The sequence below is a fragment of the Colius striatus genome, chromosome 3 (assembly GCF_028858725.1).
Source record: "Colius striatus isolate bColStr4 chromosome 3, bColStr4.1.hap1, whole genome shotgun sequence".
NCBI lineage: Eukaryota > Metazoa > Chordata > Aves > Coliiformes > Coliidae > Colius > Colius striatus.
The window spans coordinates 98729937-98749361 of record NC_084761.1 but is presented as its reverse complement, the minus strand read 5'-3'; the positions used below and the strand labels follow the sequence as shown (position 1 = coordinate 98749361).

Here is a 19425-nt window from a genome sequence, read left to right as displayed (position 1 = left end):
GTTCCCAGACCTTTTGGGATCCCCCAAACCTAGAGAGGAGCCCACAGGCAGCTCCAGGGCTGACTTTGCTTGCTTCAGCTGCTGGGAGCCTCCTTCCAGCCCCAAAGGAGTGGGGGGGAATCACTGCAGGACCTGGGGAAGATGGTTCTACCACTGTAGGGCTTGAGCTGTTCCTCAAAACAGTGTCTGGGGTGGTGGGGAAGCCCCCAGGACCCCCCATCACAGCCACACCTGGAGCTCAGCAGCCCCAAATGCCACCATGGCCACCTACAGCCCCAAATGCCAGTGCCAAGACTGAGGTCAGAGCACAGCACAGGAGCCTGATGCCCCTGAGCAAGGTGTGCAGGACACTGGCTGCTGTCCTGAACACTCCCAACCACTTCAGACCTTCCTTGGCCCAAACTTACCAAGGTCACTCTACAGAAGGACACCCAGCAGCAGCCTCAGGGTGCCAGGGGGGTGGCTTGGGTGCATTCTGAAAGCAGGGGGATGTTTCTCCCTGTGAGTGTGGTGGCAGGCAGCTTGCCAGTGGGGCCACAGGCATTTTCTGCAGAGCTATTTCAACAAGAACCATCTCATTGCCTCCTGCTGTGAGGGCAGAGTGTGCAGGGCTGCTGCTGAGGATCTGAGGCAGGAGGCTCAGCTCCATGCACATCCCACCCTGGGTTCTTCCAGGGGCACAGAGGTTGCCATGTCTGGAGTCCTGATGGATCTGCTGAGAAGCTGGACCTCATTTCCACCTGCTGCTTGATGAATGTGAACCTGAGAGTGGAGCCAGAGCCAGCTGCTCCCAGTGGCAGCCTGGCTGAGGCAGGGCTTTGTCTCTGGGGGAGATGTGAGCCTATGGTGAAGCTCAGCACATCCCAGGTGAAATGTCTCAGGCCTGGCTGTGGCACAGAACAGCTTTCACCACCACTCCTGAGCTCTCTGCTGAGCACAGTGAAAAACTGGGGGCATTTCCCCTACAGAGACCTGGAAATCAAGCCTTTGGCAAAGCCAGCAAAGTGCTGCCTGCAGGCAAGGAGACACAGGCACGAGGAAATGGGTCTCTCGTGGGTAAGCTGCTGCTCCTGAGCTGCACAGGGCACCTGAGGGCCAGAGCTCTGTGGAGAAAGGATCTGTGTGAGGAGAGGGATGAGCAGCTCTTCCCTCAGGTCCCTCTGGGGCTGGGGGAAGCCACTCTGAGCTCTGTGGGCTCACAAAGGCTGGCATGGGATGGAACGTGAAACCTTGTTTTCAGGAGAGGGCGAGTCAGCTGCAGCCCTGAAGGCACAGAGTGTGCCAGCACCACCCCTGAAGGCACAAAGCAACATGTGCCAGCACCACCTCAGCACCTGCAACAGCCCCAGTCCTGTCACCTCCAAGCCCCCTGAGGGGCTGCCATCGTCACCCACCCCACTGGGCCCCCTCTGAGGTGCTGCAGTCCCCAGGGGATGTCCCTTGAGCTGCTACCTGCACTGTGTGACCAGAGACACCTTCCCAGCAGGGAAGGCACCATCCCAGCCCTCCCCAAAGGGCAGAAGGAGGATGCTCCATCCACCTGAGTGTCACAGCCGGTGCCCCAGCTCACCCCAGCAGCAGTGGCTGTGTGCTCAGAGCCCTCCCTCGCTGCAGGAAGGGCCTGTGAAGGTAAAAGCCAGCACAAGTGCTCCTCTGGACTCCCAACCCCCAGCTGCATCTTCACATCTGGCACCCCAGAAGCTGCTCTGGGAGGGCACAAGCTCCCAGCTCGCTGTGCAGCTGAGGCAGGAGGTGCTGCTCTGCTCACACAGGCAGGGCAAGCACTGGACTTGGCACCTCCAACAAGAGGAGCAGCAGACAGCCCTCTGGCTGCTCAGGAGGCTGTGGGAGCCCACCCTCAGTTTGCAGCCCTCTCAAGGAGGGGGACACAACCCCAGCACACCAGGGCCCTCTGCAATCCACAGCAGGAACCAGCTCTTCCTTTATCTGACAGAAGAGAGTCCCTGTCCCAGCTGAGCCTTAAAGCCTGTTTGAAGCCTCAAGTCTTTTTCCTTCCACCTTTCTTTCCTTCCCTGTGTGCCCATCCTAACAGGAGATGAGGAAAGGGAAGCATCCCTGTGGGGAGCTGGAGAAGGGCCCTTCCAGCTCTCCCCTCTCCTCCCATGACAATTAACCACATCTAATGGTTGGACTCCATGATCTGTAGAGTCTTTTCCAACCCAAACATTTCTATCACCTCCCCAGCCTCATACAGTAGTGCAAGGCCTCAGAGCCCTCCACAGAGACCTCAGTAACTCTCCCAAGCTTCTTCAATCACAGCTTGGATCCAAACCATCCACCTTTCAGGGGTGGAGAAACCAAAGCAGAGATGTTCAAGGGCTTCACAGATGTGTTTCATGCCAGGAGCTGGAGGGACACAATGACCAGCTCCAACCTTCCTCCCCAGAGCCAGTCAGGCTTTCCATGGATGCATACACTGAGGATGACTGTGAGCATGTACTACAGACACAGCCCTTGGACTCTGCCTGTCTCCTTGCCCCATTTTACCCTTTGGGGTTGCAGGACACTTCTCTTTCCATGAAACACAGACAGCAGCACTGTTCAGGTGGTTTCTGTGGACCCTCCAGCTGCAGCTTTTCAACAAGGTTATCTGTTGGAGGATGAGTAATGCAGCCGGGAGCAATGTGAGGGACTGGCCTGAAGCAAGAAATCAATCAGCAGGCAGCCCCAGCCCTTGCTGGTCCCTGCTCCTGAGCTCTTTTTGCACAGCAAACCCAGGCTCCAGCCACAGAGGGGTCACCAGGCAGCAGGGCTGCAGCTCAGCCAAGGTCTGCTCTCCCTGTCCTCCTGCCCTCTCTTTCCCAGGGCCACCAACAAGATCACTCTCAGGCCAGGTTTTATCAAATCAGTGCCCCCACGATGCTCTGTTTGCCTTGTGTCACAGGAGTGAGGCTGATCAAATCAATCACTGGTAGGAGACTCAGCTCCTCATGTAAACCACGAGAGTCTGACACTGGGGCAGAGCCCAGGGCAACCTTCTCCTGCCCAGGCAAGCCAGGGGAAGCTGCCCCAGGACATCCAGATGAACCAAAGGACGTAGAGCAAGACTCCACATCCTAAACTCAGCGTCATTCTCCGCTTCACAGCACTTCTACAAGCCCAAGACTGACCTGGGAGGAGGATCAGCTCGTCCTTTCCTCTGCTGTACCACTACAGTGCCCCCCTTCCCATCGCCCTTCTCCTCAAGGCCAAGTCCCACCAGCTCCACAGCCAACAGCCAGGAGGGAAGGGAGAAGGACATTCTACCACTGCCCTGGTGAAACTACTTTTGGAGGGGTTTGGGGGGCTATAAAGAAGGTGGTTTAGTACCTGATGGTGGTTTAAAAAGGAAAGAAACCAAAGCTGGATGGATGAGAAGGGGCAGTAGCTGTGCACATGCCATGAAGGAACCGGTGAGAGCACTGAGGGCTGGAAGCTCTCCTGGCAGCCAGGGGGAAGGGGAAGGCACAGCCCCCATCTCACAGGCACGGCCAAGATGATGGAGCCAAAATTAGCATCGAGCCAGGCGCGGATGCAATTTTGCCGTGGCTGAACTTTGCAGCTGGGGCAGGGGCTGCCATGCATCAGACCCTTTTGCCTCACTTTGAGGGCAAAGCCAGGACAACCAGTGGCCGTTGCCCACCGTGAGCAGAGGCTTCAGGCTCTTGAGGCTGCTCCGGGAGCACGGGAAGGGGAGGGAAAAGGAGCTGTGGCACTTCATCAGCATCCCCCTCCCTCCCCCTGAGAGCCCGAGGGAGACTGGGGAGGGGGAGAGGGGGTTTCACCTCTACCAAACAACACACCCTTCGCCTTCCCCCGGAGTAGCTCACCTGGTCATCTGCTGGAAAAGGGGCTTCTCAGCTGGCTGTGTCTCCCTGGGCAAAACCACGAGCGCTGAAGCTTGCGTGTCACCGGGCTGCGGCAAAGGGCAGGGCCGGGCGGCTGCGCGGCGGCTGGCGGCGGGCAGCGCCACCGGGGAGGGGGACTCAGACTCTGGAGGGTTAGTTGCAGCCACGAGGAAAGGGGTGGAGAAGGCCAAGGGCTGGCTGTCATGCAGGAAAGGAGGAGGGTCCCTGGCAGGGTTAGTGGGCTGGAAGCTTTGCCCCGTGGCTTCCCCGCGGCCACGGAGAGCTTCAGCGGGGAGCGGGGCTGGCGGCTTCTCCACAAAGGGGTTGCTCGGGGCACCTGGGCCAAGGGTTGGAGCAAAGGGGTTTCTCGGGGCTGGAGCATCCTGCTCGTGCCTCTCCTCTGCCCCATCTGCCTTCCAGAAATCGGCCTTCTTGCAGTCCATCCTGCTGCCCGCCGAGCAGGGCTGGCTGCCGGGGGGGCCGCCCCGCTCTGCCCCCACCACGGCGGCACAGGGCTCAGGCCGGTCCCCTGCCCGCCCCGCCCCGCGGGGCCGTCCCCACACGCTGACCTCGGGCTCAGCCCCGCGGGCTGTCTGGCTGCCTCCTGCTCCTCCAGAGCCGTCCACAAGGTCTGGGGCTGGCCCAGGTCTGGCTGGGCAGGGGGGGTGAGTCCCTCGGGGAACGGCTCCTGGCTGGAAGCCGCCTCCCGCTCGGCCCCCACCTGGCCGAAGCCGCCTGGCCTGATCCATCCCGGGACAGCTCCCACGGGCAAGCCCGGAGCTGCTCCGACGCGTGGCCCTGGCTCCTCTCCGAGCAGTCTCCTGCCACAGGGGTGGCCCCTTCCGCCAGCTCCCCAGCTCTCGCCTCCCAGGCGGCTGCCGAGTCCGCAGGGGCCGCTTTGGCATCCTCAGAGGTCGGGAACTCGCCGTCGCCTTCGGCTCCATCCGCCCCCAGCGCTGGTGGGACGGAGGAGGCCGGGATGGCGGCCTCGCTGCTCCGATGGCTCAACAGCTCAGGGGCCTCCAGCCCCTCAGCCTCTTCCCTCAGCTGCGGGTGGCAAACACCCTCCTCCTCACCCGTGAACCAGCGGGGAGGTTTGGGGGGCGGCACGGCGGGACCCACAGCCCCCTCCTCCCTGTGCTGGGGCCCCATCCACGGGGACAGCACCACGTGTCTGTCCCGCAGGTCGGGGCCGAGCTGCAGGCGAGCCGGGCCGGCCCCCAGCCCCATGCCGGCCTGCAGCCGCAACACCGAGGGCCGGACGTCCAGCGCTCGGCCCTCGCTCCCGGCACAGGGGCTCCCGGCCAGCGAGGGCTCGGGGGGAGGCTCAGGGGAGAAGCTGCTCCTGGGCAAGACGCAGGCGGCAGAGCGGGAGCTGCGCGAGGCCTGGAAGGAGGCGTCGCTGAGGAAGGGCGAGCGCGGCCCGAAAGCACCCGGCGGCTCCCCTGCCGCCACGCTGCGGCTGCTCTCCGGGCGGGTCGGGGGCGGTTTCGGTGGCTATGGTCATCCAGCCGTTGGTCCCCGCACTACAAGGCTCCTCCTCGTGGCCCTGCCCTTCCTCCCTCGCGCTGTGTTCAGCCGTGCCCGGGGTGGGAGGCTCCTTGTCCCCCGCGAAGGCTGCTGTCCACACCGTGGGCGTGCTGCTCTTCCTCCTCCCCACGGAGCCGGCGGACACGGGGCTCAGCACGTCCTCGATGACGGTCGCTTCTTGGGTCGTGCTCACCAAGTTTGCCCCGACATCTAACCCGGAGAAGTTAGTCCAAGGCCTCAGAGCTGGAGGCATTTCAGCGGCCGTCTGCGCCTCGGCCTTCGTCCCCTTCCCGGCAGCCGCCTCGGCCATTGTCTCGGTGGGGCTGGCGCCGTCGGGCTCGTCGATGAAAGCCATCCCCTCCGCCACCACCGAGGCCAGCAAGCTGTCCTTCAGCTCGGGTTTGAGCCTGCTGGTGGCAAAGGCATCGAAGGTATCGTCCCACTCCGAGAGGGGAGAGGGGACGGAGGGTTTCTCATGAGGAGGAGGAGGAGGAGGAAGGTCTCCTTGTGATGGAGGAGTGGTTTCTGGAACGGGGAGACAAACGCTTTGGGCTGGAGATTCCCTCTCCGAGTCTTTATGTCTTTGGGAGGCAGAGGGGCTGCAATCCTCAGAGGAATAAAAGCTCCCAGCGACCTCTGGTGATGTGTGTGGCCCAGACGGGAAACTAGAGAGAAAGCGAGTAGGTGAAGGAGAATTTAGTACCTGGTCAGCGAGGAGCTCCTCAAAGAAGGGATTGCTCTGCAGGGAGCTGAGGAATGGGTTGGTAGGGGACAAGCATCCGGGCTGACCGTCTCCAGGAGCGGGAGGGAGGTTAGCGCTGGGCATGCTAGCGAGGTGGGCTACAGCAGCAGGAGCAAACTGGGCAGGGGAGCAGGGAGGAAAATGAGAAGGAACATCTGAGCTGGTTTCTACCTGAGGAGACACTTCCAGGCTGTGGAGGGAAAGACAAAACAGTCCTCCTGGTTAATGCTGTGACAGTGCTGGAAAGCATAACACCACACACCCCGCCAACGCTCGGCAGCGACGCCACGGCCACGCACGGGCTCGGCGCTCTTGTTAGGCTGAGCAATGAGGATGGAGTCAGGCATGGAAAGGGCATGCACAACACAGAGGAAAGGGCAGCCCTTCTTCTACAGCAGTCCTGCTCCCTCTCTGCCTTAGAAAGCCCTGAGGTTCAGGAGACCCACCTCCTGTGGCCCCAGGGTGTGTGTCCTGAGGGCAGCCTGGGCTCCTGGAGCAGGATCAGTCCAGCCAGGAGCAGGAGGGAGGCTTTCCCAGTTTACCCCAGTGCCTCGTTACCTGTTTGGCACCGTATCGGGGGGGGGGGGGGCAGCGTGGCTGCAGGCAGCCAAGCAATGAGAGCTGAGCAGGACACTGAGTCACATTGCTTCTGCCAGAGATGCCCCAAACCCACGGGGACTCCAAGGAGGGGAAGGGGGTTCAGCACAGCTCAAACTCATGTTTGCTCAGTTCCTCTTGCACCTCCCCCCTGAGCCAGGTGTCAGTTCTTTGCTGCCCTTCCAAGAGCGACTGCACTGACCCTTCTTTGAGGTTTCATTGCTCTTCCTTTGGGAATTCCTCCAGCAACCAGCTTCCTCACCCCAGAGGAAGCTCTGCCAGGCCAGGGCTGGCTCTCTTGGGAGTTTTGGTGTGGTGTGGACACCCTGTGCCCCAACCAGCTCTCCCACTGCCATGCTCCCTCCTCCTAAGCCCCCCATCCCCTTGGTTCACCCCTGCCAGGAGCAACCCCATCCCCAGGACGGGCTCACTGGCACCGAGGGGTCATTTCCTCCTGCAGCAGCCACCACAGCTGAGCTTCCAGAAGTCTTGGATTGGGAGCAACACAGACACTGATCAGGCAGCACTGGGCACACCACAGCTTGAGGAGGAAGGAATAAAGCAATTGCTTTGCCAATAGGCACCGAGGTACATCCAGCCCTGGGGGCTTCATCAGGGTCTCTCCCTGCCTCAGGGAGCCTTGGACACCGTGGCCACACGTCAAATTGCAAAGCTGTTTGGTCAGCTGTCTTCATCTTTTCTTAAGAGATGTCACAAAAAGCCTCAGACACATTTTAAAGCACAAAAATGCCACCTTGAGGCAAAACTTCACAACGTGTGAAGGTGCAGGCAGTTGCCTTTAAAGCAGGCAGGGTTAGGCACCAGCACGGCTGGGCCATGATACACAGACCCCTGCAGCAGTGGGGTAGGACCCACTTCTCCCCACTCCTGGCAGCTTCAAAGCCCCCCCTCAAGCATCATCTTCTGAGAGCTACCCTGGAAAGGTGCTTATTTATGCCATCAATGCCACCAAAGCCCATCCCCACTCTGGATTTCAGGTTGGCAACACACACACAGTAAGTGTCTGAGGGCTCAACTCCAGCACCCATCAGCCACTCTGATGCCACACAGAGAACCAGCAATTCAGGCACAACAAAAAAAGCCCCAAAGCCTTCATTTCCACTTGGTGCTGTGGGCAGAGACAGCTCGTGGGTGCCCTCTCCTGCTGCCACGAAGCAGGAGTGGTGGGCGCATCCTCTGTGGACCACGGGCACGTAGCAGGGTGCAACCTCCCCAGAAGGGAGCTCTGAGGAGCTCAGTTCTTCTCAGGAGCTCTAAGGGAGCACTGAAAATCCCCAGGAGAAGGTGCTGGACCTTTAGACATGTCCTAGCAGCACACACACACCAGCAGAACCATCCCAGTGAGACCAGCAGCCGCCCCCTGCTTGGGAGCCAACCTCACTGGGCACATAATGGTGTGGGGATGGGGTGCTGTGCCTCTGAACCCCACCTGCAGCATGAGACCTGCTCCAGCCCATGCCCAGAGCACCCTCACTGTTCTCTACACCCACCTCTGAGGCAGCAGCAGCATTTGCACAAGGAAATGGGGCAGCTCAGCTCTCCATCACCCCACCAACAGGCCACTTGTTGCACATTGCCTTGTTTTTCCCTCTCATCACCCTCCCATTTCAGCTCTCCAGAAGAGGAGCACAGCTGCTCATCCCCCCAGGGTCCAGCTGGGTGAGCTCACAAGATCCACAAATGGGTTTTATCTGCAATGGAACCGGGCAAATTTTCCTTTCCAGGTGGAAAGGTCCAAGCAGAACCCTTCCCTGGTCTTGGGGTGGCTGCAAACACCCCCAGCACTGCCCTACCTCTGCTCACTCCTGCAAAGGCTCCTTCTCCCCAGCACTTGCTTTCATGTTTTGGCCCCAATCAAGGTTCCCTCCTTTGTGATTCTGCTTAAACAGCATTTAGTGCTGAGTAAGAACAACCAAGGCCTGATCCAGGCAGCTCTGCTGGGCTCCAGCACTAAATGGCTCCACAGCATTAATCAGCTTCAGGCTCCTAATGAGTGCTCATTGCTAACGACCCTCAGAGCTGCCAGAAGGCTGAGTGGCTGAAGTTCCTTCCCCAGGGAAGGGCTGGTGCCAAAGCAGCCCCTGGGCCTGGCAGACACAAGTGCCCTCCATTACACTGATGCCCACCTGCACAGCTGAAGGGACAGCTTCAAGGTCTTCTCAAACACCCCCAAGATGACTCTGTTTTCCTTCCCTGAGTCACCAGGGGTGCAGGACCTGCTGAGAAAGAGCAGCTGAGCCCAGGCCTGTGTGGCTGAGGCCACCAGGAATTGGGACAGTGCTCTCAGCCAGCCCCTGACCACCCCACACTCACACATCAGGCTCAGGGTGCAGCAAGATGAAGGTTGTGCTTTGCCTGGGAGACAAGGTAGGGGAGCATCAACCTTTCCTTAGAGGGAAGGACACCAGAAGCAGTGAAGCTCCTGGCTCTGGAGGACACAGATAAACAAACTCAGCTCCCATCTCATCTTCCTCCCACGTGTGCAGCCCAAGCCAAGCTAAAGACACAAAGAAAGGACTTAATGGGTTTTTTTTTTGCTGGATGCTGATTTTGTCTCCTCCAAACCCCACTGCTGAAGCTTCCTCATTGCTGCTGGGACCCTCCAGGCCTTGCTCAGGGGCTGCACAAGCTGTTTTCAGCCACAACCCCAGTCAGCAGAGCCCACATCTGTGCCCTGAGCAGGCAAAGCACCAATTGCACCCTCACCCTTCAGCCTCTTTCCTAGGGACAAGTGTGGCTTTAGTTACCAGCCCTGTGCTGCCAGAGGACCTGCTCTCCTCAGGAACAACCCCCCAAAAGCCCCAATTTCCCTTGTCTGAGGAGGGATGCTGGAAGTGCTGAGTGCCAGGAGCAGCTGAGGATGGTGAATTCCTCTAGAGGGAAACCTCCACCCGCAGCAGCCTGCCTCCAGGTCTTTTGCTGCATGGAAACGCTGACTCACCCTCCTCCTCCTCCACCCACATCCCCACCACACAGCTCCCACAGCCAAAATAAATAGCAGGTACCTCTGTACCCTCATTTATTTGTCTGGCAGCACTTGACAGCGGTGTCTGAGCCTCTCAGCAGACACAAGGGAAAGGAAATATTGCTGAGTAACCCCCTGATGATGGAAAGTCTGTTTGAAAACCAGTTTGTTCAATGCAGAGAGGGGGTTTTATCCTACAGCTGGCAGCTGTAAAGGGAAGAGGATGGAAGCATGTCCTGGGGAGGCTGCAGCTCCAGGGCTGTGTCAGTGCTGGGCCCCTCACTCACTGCCACAGGGACACTGAGGGGCTGCAGCGTGGCCAGAGCTGGGGAAGGGGCTGGAGCACAAGGATGCTGGGGAGGGGCTGAGGGAATGGGGGTGTTGAGCCTGGAGAAGAGGAGGCTGAGAGGAGACAGGAGCATGTGGCCAAGGAGGGGTTGGTCTCTGCTCCTGAGCTATGAGTGATAGGACAAGAGGAAAGAGCCTCAAGGTGCCCCAGTGGAGGTTGAGCCTGAAGACTATGAACAACTTCTTCCCCCAAGGGTTGTCAGCCTCTGTGCCAGGCTGCCCAGGGCCATGGTGCAGTCCCCAGCCCTGGAGGGATCCCAAAGCAACGGGCTGTGGCAGTGCTGGGTGACTCGGGGAGCTTAAAGGGCTTTCCAGCCTCAATGATTCAAGTGGAAAACCCCTGCTAGCAGGGCTGGATCCAGGGCCACAGTCACCCCACCACTCAGAAGCAGCTTTTTGCACTGTTTCCCCACACAGACACACTCTGGCTGCACACAGTGAGCTGGAGAGGGTGCAAAACCAGCAGGACCAGGGTGCTGGAGGCCCCAGCAGCAGCTCCACACCTGGGAGGGATCAGGGGTTTGGCCATCTGTGCAAGAACCACTTTGCATTCCCCTTGGTCCTCACCTGCCCAGCATCCCCACTTAAACAGCCAAATCCTGCTCTCTAGAGATTTGCCCCAAAAGCCCAGGAATATAAACAAGTGGCAGGGAGAGGATTTGGGCAGCAGGAGCCCAGGTGGGTGCAGAGCTAACCCCAGTGCCTGCTGGCAGGGATGGCAGCAGGGCTGTGCTCTACCTGGACAGCCACAAACCACATTTGTCTCACCAGGGCTGAGCTGGTGCCAGCTCAGGATCCAATTCACCTTCCTGCTTCATGTCCACCCCTGGGAAACAAGGGCTCAGCAGGAAAAAGGAAGGCAGAGGCATTTTAAGCAGCATTGTGCAGGCTCCCCTGCAAAGGGAAAACATCCAGCTCACCCCTGATCATTTACCCTGTGACTTGATGCAGCTCCTGTGGACATAAGCAGAGGGGGTGTGACCCTAACAGCTCCCACAACACAGAGCTCCTCTTCATCCAACCTCATCAGCCTCCCCAGGCTCTGCTCTCAAAGTCCCCCTATGTGTGTTTTGGAGGCTCTGTCACGTCTATCAGTGTCACAGCCCACTCACAAAGCTCCCCTGCTCCTCCCCACTGCCAGTCCCTGCTCCCATCCTTCCCAACCTCCCTCCACTGCCAGCATTTAGGAGATGCACTTTTGAGGAGTTCTGTGATTAAGAGCGGGGAACTCAAGGCAATATTTGGCCCCACTGCTGGACAAATGGGCAGGGACGATGGGGAGTGGAGCCACAGCCAAGCTGGGGAGTGATTTCCCATCTTTCCCACTTAAAGCAACGACACAGGGAAGGAGTTTTAACCTCCCAAGTGCACTTATGCAATGACTTGGACAAGAGAAAGCATAATTCTTCTTTTTTCCTAGTGCCAAGCATGAGATGCAGCCTCATTTTATCACCCCAGTTCACACTGCAGGAAGCAGGAGCTGTGCAACTCTGATAACACTGGAGGAAACCCTGAAAACACTCAAACCAATTGTTTTAGCCTCAGGCCTTGCCTCAAATAAACCTGCTGAGCTTCTTCCTTACATACAACCCTTGATCACACCACCTTAAAAAGCAACACACCCCAAAATAAGTCTTTTATTCAGGTCTCCAAGGAGCAAACAGCATCTTCCTCCTGCTTCCACTCAAGGCAGCACCAAAACCTGGTAGCTGGCAGGGATTAGCAAAGCCAGGCTTGAAAAGCACCTTTGGAACCTGTCAGGAGCCAGCAAATATAAGGGCTGAAGGCAGAAACATACACCCTCTCCTTGTGCAGCACCAACTTGTGGTTGTTTCCTGATGGCTCAGCAAAACCAGCTCCTAACAGAAGAGGACAAAACCCTCTTTATAAGCTGAAGTTAAAACCAGCCCCAAGTCAGCAGGTTCCTTGTTTTAGAAAGGGAGTGGTTTAGCAGGAGCAAGTGGCTGCAGATGGGCTGTGCCAAACCTGTCTCAGCTGCAGCCTCCTTTAAACCTTCACTGGGAAGCATCTTTCTAATTAGAGACTTTTTCACTGAGGACAGGTTGAAGTGTTTGGTCTTGTACAGGTGACTGCTTTGGATGCTCTCAGCTTCAGCTCCAGGTGCAACTTGACATGGTGGGCAGAAAAGTGAGATGCTGCTTGCTCAGCTGAGAGGTGCCACAAGGCTGAAGCTTCCAGAATCAAGAGAACAGGAAAGGGGAAATAAATCCCCTCTGTAGATAGACTTAAAACTGCTTGATGCAGAGGCTGGGTCTCTCTACAACCCACCTTCAGCTCTAGAGTCATGCTGGGAGCAAACACCCTCCTCCAGCTGCAGATGGACATCCCTAAACAGCCACAGGTGAGCACTGGGAGCTTTTCAGCCCCTCTCCTGAGAGACCACACACCTCTGACTGGCACAGTGCACCACATCATACCTTCAATCTGACACCAGCAAGAGCCAGTGAGCTCTTTGACAGCTTTGACTTGAATGAGTGGCATTAGTCCACAAGGTAAGGAAGGAGAATAAAACGGAGTCACAGCTCTGTACCATTAATGACACTGTGAGCAATGGTCAGAAAGAAAGGGAGCAGCAGGAAAGCCACACTGCAGTCAGTCCATCTCCCTGTGATGATGGAAAGGCTGCTTTTGTATCAAATGAGGCTCAGTGACCATCTCCCACTGCCCAGCCTGGGCCATATGGCAGGACAAATCCTTCTTGTGACATCCCCCAAAGAGGCTCATCCACCCCTCTCCAAAGCCCCAGACACTGGGCTTCCCCCTCCCAGCCAGGCAGCTCCAGCACCTCACCATCCCCTATCAGAGCCTTCTCCCTACTCTCTTCTACCTTCAGGCTCCCTCACTACACTTTCAGCTCATTACTTCCCATTGACACACTGCAAACTGCAATTGGAGCCCATTTGGATGTTTATAAACGCCCCCCAAAAGGGGCCTCTGTGAATTTGTTCCCTCCACAGTGTGCTGCTTCAAAGTGAAGCCTATTTTTGGGAGAGACAAGCCCAGCTGGAGGAGCTGCTGTCGCTCAGCTCATCCAAGACTCTCCTCAGCAGGCAGGCTCCTGTGCCTGAGGTCCTGCACTGACTCCAAGCCAAGCTCAGCTCCAGCTTGAGCTTCAAATTCACTGTGAGCACTGAATTAAAACACCCCACAGAGTGAAAACCTTCTGGGAAAGGAGTAATGTTGGCAAGGGCTCCAGCAGGTGTCATTTAAAACCAAGCAGAGGGTTGTAAGAACCCAGTAGTGTCTGAGGGCACAGCTGAGCTCCCAGGACTGACATCCCAGCCCTCAGGCCAAGGGCCTCCAGTCCCACCCAGGAACAAACCCTACACTGGGCCATGACACCAAGTAACTCCTGGGCTTTGAAGTCTCCTGAGAAGGACAAACCTGTAGGCAGGAGCAGCCCCAAGACAGAGCCCATGTCCCACCTGGTGCTGCCCTGACCCACAGCCCCCATGAGCCAGCCCTCAACAAAGGGCTTTGAGGAGCCTGAGTCTAGTTGGAGGTCTGTGGCCAGTGGGGTTCCACAGGGGCCTGGGGCCAGTCTGATTCAACATCAACCACCTGGGTGAGGGCACAGAGGGACCCTCAGCAAGTTCCCTGCTGGCACCAGACTGGGAGCACTGGCTGATTCCCCAGAGGCTGAGCTGCCATTCAGCGGGATCTCGAGCGGCTGCAGAGTTGGGCACAGAGGAACCTGCTGAGGTTCACCAAGGACAAGGGCAGAGTCCTGCAGCTGGGGAGGAACAACCCCCTGCAGCAGCACAGGCTGGGGGTGAGCTGCTGGAGAGCAGCTCCAGGAGAGGGACCTGGCAGTGCTGGGGGAGAATCAACTGCCCATGAGCAGCAACGTGGGCTCGTGGGCAAGAAGCCAATGGCGGCCTGGGGGCATTGAGGAGAGTGTGGGCAGCAGGGCCAGGGAGGTTGTGCTGCCCCTCTGCTCTGCCAGAGCTGCTGAGGCCTCATCTGGAGTCCTGTGTCCAGTTCTGGGCTCCCCAGCTCCAGAGGGACAGGGAAGTGCTGGAGAGAGGCCAGTGCAGGGACACCAAGATGCTGAGGGGACTGGAGCATCTTCCTGCTGAGGAAAGGCTGCAGGACCTGGGGCTGTTCAGCCTGGAGGAGACTGAGGGGGGATCTCATTAATACTTAAAAGTATTTGAAAGGTGGGTGTCAGGAGGCTGGGGCCAGTGTTTGGTGTGTGGGGGCCAGTGCCAGGATGAGGGGTAATGGGCACAGGCTGGCACACAGGCAGTGCCCCTGGCACAGGAGGAGAAGCTCCTTTGGTGCTGAGGGGAGGGAGCCCTGGCCCAGGCTGCCCAGGGAGGGTGTGGAGGCTCCTTCTCAGGAGGTTCCCAAACCCACCTGGACACGTTCCTGTGCCCCCTGAACAAGGGGAACCTGCTGGAGCAGGGGCTGCAGCAGCTCTGCAGGGCCCTTCCAGCCCTCAGCACTCTGGGATTCTGTGAGACAGCTCCATCCTGTGATATGGGGGTTTCAGGGGAGCAGCTCCCTGTCTGTCTCAGCGTTCCCAGCTCTGTGGGCAGCACTGAGCTTGCCCATGTGGCTCCTCTCCCATCCCCACAGACCCTCAAGGGACTGCATGTGCAGCTCAGCATGAGCACAGGGGCCTTTGGTTCTCAGAAGGAGGGTGACAGTACCTTCTTACCTCCTCTTGGCCTTAAAGCCCACTATGACGACATCATGCTGTGGGGTGGGGAGGAGTTCTGGGGCTGCCCTTGTTCTGAAGCCCCCCTGAGCAATGTGCTCACCCCCTTGCTGATGTTTGAGCAGCACTTTCAAGGCAGTTTAACCCATGTGAGAAGCTGGTTAGGTTGAATAAACCATGGGTGCCCTCCTCATTAAAGCAGGCTCAGACTGAATTAAAACCCTTCTGCTTAAAAAATTAGGTTAAAGTCAGCCCAGATTAGAAAACCCCTGTAATAGATCAACCCTGTAGATCCAAGCAGCTCTCAGCTGTTAGTTATTTCCTCTGCCTGCTCTTAACCTCCTTTTCTCCCTCTCACAGAGCAGTGGCAACCCCACCCTGGGCTCTGGGTCCCTGTCTGCAGCCCCAGCTCAGCTGCCAGGGGCTCCAGGGATGGATGCAGGTGACACACTGGAACAGGAGAAACGTGTTTGTGTGCCACAGATGCAGTGCTGAGGGTTTGGAGGGACACATTGTCACACAAAGCAAGAACAGTTAGAGATTCACAGTAAGGGGAGAAGAGAAGGGAAGGGCTGGGGTGGGATGGGAAGAGGAAAGAGCACGGCTGGGATTAGCTACTTCAGAAACATCATCCCCAGTGACCAAAGTACTGCACTCTCAGGCCACACCAGCAGCACAGAAGGGGTGGGAGGTTAATAAACAACTCTGAATCCATGTCAATGTGTCCCACATCCTCCTCTGCCTGCCAGGGAGGCTTCTGTAGCTCGTTAAAGGGTAAAGATCCTTTCCTTTGAGGCCACAGAAACACTTGGCATGGCCAGCGTAACCTCAGCTCTGCAGAGGGAAACATCTCCCTCTCCACAAAAGGGATCCCTCCCTTCCCCAACCACCAAACACAGCCCAGGGAGGGGCAAAGGGAGTTGTTTTGTGGCAGAAAGCAGGAGGGGATCCAGGAAAAATCCCCCTCCCTCTGAGGCCTTTAAGGCTGAGGCCGCGCTTCCCACACCATCTGCACAACGGGAACAGGTCCTGGGCTGCTGCTGGACAGCACAGCCCTCGAGGAGGGGAGGCTGGGGGCAGCTCAGCAACAGCCCAGACTTTCAGTGCCCCATATTTCACTGACCTGGGTTTCTGAGGGGACTCTTTGGGCTCCTTTGAACCAAACCAGCCGCTGCCTTTACTCCTCTCGTCTGCCGCCGATGGGCCGGGGGAGGGTCCCGCTTTCTCCCCCTGCCCTTTGCTCCCCGTGTTGCCCCCGTGCTGGAACAGCCCACCCTTGGCTTTCTTCTCTTCCCTCCTGCTTTCCTCAGCCTGCTTGTCCTTCCCCGTTTCCACGGAGGCCGCCGAGGCCTGGCCGGCTTTGCTCTCCAGGCGACCGTTCTCCTCCATCCTGGCTCTGCCCAGGTGGTTACTCAGAGTGACGGCTTTGGTGGACACCTTGAGCTCCTCCTGCAGGGCTAAGCTGGGAGGGGAGGGGATGAACCTGGGCTCCTCTCGTTGCTGAGGCCCGTCGTGGCAGTGGGGTTGGATGGGGGGGAAGGCGAAGGCGTCGTGCTGGCGCCGGGCCGCAGGGGGCAGCGGGCTCCTGGCCGCAGGCTCCTGCCTGTAGACGTGGCTGCCGTTGATGCAGAGGGAGGAACGGCACACCGGGTCGCTCTTTGGCTCCAGGTCCTGAGGTGCTTTGGGCTCCAGCACGGGGCTGACCTGGGAGATGTCGTCACTGAACGCTCTCTTGTGGGTCAGCTTCGGAGAGGGGAGGAAGTCTTTCACTGAGGGGGGGAAAGCAAACACAGGGAGGACAAGTGTGGTTAGCTCCTGCCTGCAAACAGTCACACAGGGATGGTGAAAGCCTTTAGATTGCAGCTGAGGCTGGGCTTTTTCCCCTCACAGGGGTGTCAGCCCTGTGCCAGGCTGCCCAGGGAGCTGGGGGAGTGCCCAGCCCTGGAGGGATCCCAAAGCCGTGGGGCTGAGGTGCTGTGGGTCAGTGCTGGGCTGGGCAGGGTGAGGGCAGGGCTGGGACTGCAGCAGCTTCAAGGGCTTTTCCAACCAACATGATTCCACAGTCCTGCCTCACACCTTCCCAGGCTCTACTGGATTATAATCAACTGACTTGAAATGCAAAGCAGAGCTCACAAGTATGTGGCTACACAGGCTGTACCACACACCCCCAGGCACATCACCCCTCGACAGGAGCCTCTGTAAGATGCCAAACTCCTTGTCTGAGAGGATCCACCATCAATAATGCAATAAATCATCCAGAAGGCCTCAGAGGGTTTATGCTTCCATGTGATTTAGGAGTTTGTGTCACACATAACAGTAGAGGAGCTGTGAGCTCTGCTCTGACAGAACAGGACAGGCTGCTGCTCTACATGACACAAATCTTCTCACTCCCACTGCCTGACCCTGTAGCTATTGCTCATGCTCAGCAGATTGTTGGGGTTACATGGAGGGAAGGACTGGCTGGATTTCAGCTGACACACAGCTGCTCTCCTCTCCTCACTGGGGATGCTGTCTCTGTCACCAGCATGTGGAAGCTCAAGAGGTTCCTCTCTGCCCAACTCTCACGCCATGCACTGAGACCTGGATCAGCTTGAGAGCTGGGCAGAGAGGAGCCTCATGAGGCTCAGCAAGGACCAGTGCAGAGTCCTGCAGCTGGGGAGGAACAACCCCCTGCAGCAGCACAGGCTGGGGGTGACCTGCTGGAGAGCAGCTCCAGGAGAGGGACCTGGCAGTGCTGGGGGAGAATCAACTGCCCATGAGCAGCAACGTGGGCTCGTGGGCAAGAAGCCAACGGCAGCCTGGGGGCATTGAGGAGAGTGTGGGCAGCAGGGCCAGGGAGGTTGTGCTGCCCCTCTGCTCTGCCAGAGCTGCTGAGGCCTCATCTGGAGTCCTGTGTCCAGTTCTGGGCTCCCCAGCTCCAGAGGGACAGGGAAGTGCTGGAGAGAGGCCAGTGCAGGGACACCAAGATGATCAGGGAATGGAACATTTGTGTGAGGAGGAAAGGCTGTGGGAACTGGGGCTGCTCAGCCTGGAGAAGAGGAGACTGAGCTCAGGGGGACCTGATCAATGCTGATAAATCCCTAAAGGGTGGGTGTGGAGGGGATGGGGCCAGTGTTTGTTCTGTGGTGGCCAGTAACAGGACAAAGAGTAATGGGCACAAACTGGAACACAGGCAGTGCCCTTGGCACAGGAGGAAGAACTCCTTTGGTGCTGAGGTGAGGGAGCCCTGGCCCAGGCTGCCCAGGGAGGGTGTGGAGGCTCCTGCTCAGGAGGTTTCCAACCCCCCCTGGACACGTTCCTGTGCCCCTGAGCCAGGGGAAGCTGCTTTAGCGGGGGCTGGGGCTGGAGCAGCTCTGCAGGGCCCTTCCAACCCCACCATTCTCTTATTCTATGATCCCAGGATGTGAGCCTGTGCCCAGGCTGCTGCCTCCACTCACTCCCTCAGCAGCTCAGCAGCCTCTCCCAGGCAGCTCCAGGGCAGCAGCACGTACCTGTCCCAGCGGCCAAGAACCACTCGTACAGACGGGTCCAGCACTGGGTGCAGATCTGCAGCAGGTCAGCAGCCACCACTTCATTGACAAAGCTTCCCCTTAATATACCCTTATTCCCCAATCATGCACAGTTTATTCTCAGTTAATTGGGTAGAAGTCTCAAAGCACACACCTAGACTAACAGAGTGATTGGCTGAGCTACACTGTTCACACGCTGCTCTTGCTGCTTATTTGTTGTGCTCAAACACTATTCTTGTGCCTCAGTTCTCCATCTTAGCACTTCTTTCTTGGGGACGTTCACTTCTTTCTCAGGGCTGTTTATCTGGGTGCCTCAAGGGGAGAGAGAGCTGTGCCTCAAGGCTAAAGCTGCCTGCAGCAAAATCCACACAGGACGCCCTCCTTCCCACTCTCTGTCAGCGAAAAAGCCACTCAGGGTACAGAACCTTTCCTCTGGGTGCTAAAAGCTTTTCTTGATGATGTCCCAGGTCCCACAGCCTTTCCTCATCAGGAAGATACTCCATCCCCTCAGCATCTTGGTGTCCCTGCACTGGGCTCTCTGCACCTGTCCCTCTGGAGCTGGGGAGCCCAGAACTGGACACAGGACTCCAGCTGAGGCCTCAGCAGCTGTGGCAGAGCAGAGGGGCAGCACAACCTCCCTGGCCCTGCTGCCCACACTCTCCTCAATGCCCCCAGGCTGCCATTGGCTTCTTGCCCACGAGCCCACGTTGCTGCTCATGGGCAGTTGATTCTCCCCCAGCACTGCCAGGTCCCTCTCCTGGAGCTGCTCTCCAGCAGCTCACCCCCAGCCTGTGCTGCTGCAGGGGGCTATGTTGGTCCTTCCTGAGCTCATCCCCATGCCAGGCACTTTTCCCCTTGCTGGCTGCACCCATCACATCCCCTCCTTGCTGTGGTGAGAGCACACAGGTAACACACCTTCCCCTGCACACAGCCTCACTCCCATCTCCCCCACCAACCCCTGTGGACCACCCTCAGGCCATGGAGGGGCTTGTGGCCAGTGCCTTCTCCTGTTAAATTAGTCCCCATGAGCAGCAGAGCAGCTCTGGGCCTGCAGGCTCTTGGCTGTGGCATCTCTCAGATGGAAGAGACCTTGTAGCAGGGTGGAGAGGAAATAGCTGCTCCCTGATAGCTTTGGGATGGAAAGTCTGAATCCAAGGACAAACAGAGCCCTTTTCCCTGGA

At 58.1% G+C, this 19425-nt stretch overlaps 1 protein-coding gene across 1 annotated transcript in view; it reads right to left on the bottom strand.

Annotated features, from left to right (window-relative positions):
* Positions 1 to 4304: 4304 nt before the first annotated feature.
* The window catches only part of RAB11FIP5 (RAB11 family interacting protein 5), a 34912-nt gene continuing 19791 nt past the window's right edge, over positions 4305 to 19425 (bottom strand). The window contains 3 exon segments of the mRNA XM_061992491.1: positions 4305 to 5321; positions 5323 to 6043; positions 15859 to 16504. Coding sequence (XP_061848475.1) covers positions 4425 to 5321; positions 5323 to 6043; positions 15859 to 16504 — 2264 coding nt within the window. The 3' untranslated portion in view covers positions 4305 to 4424.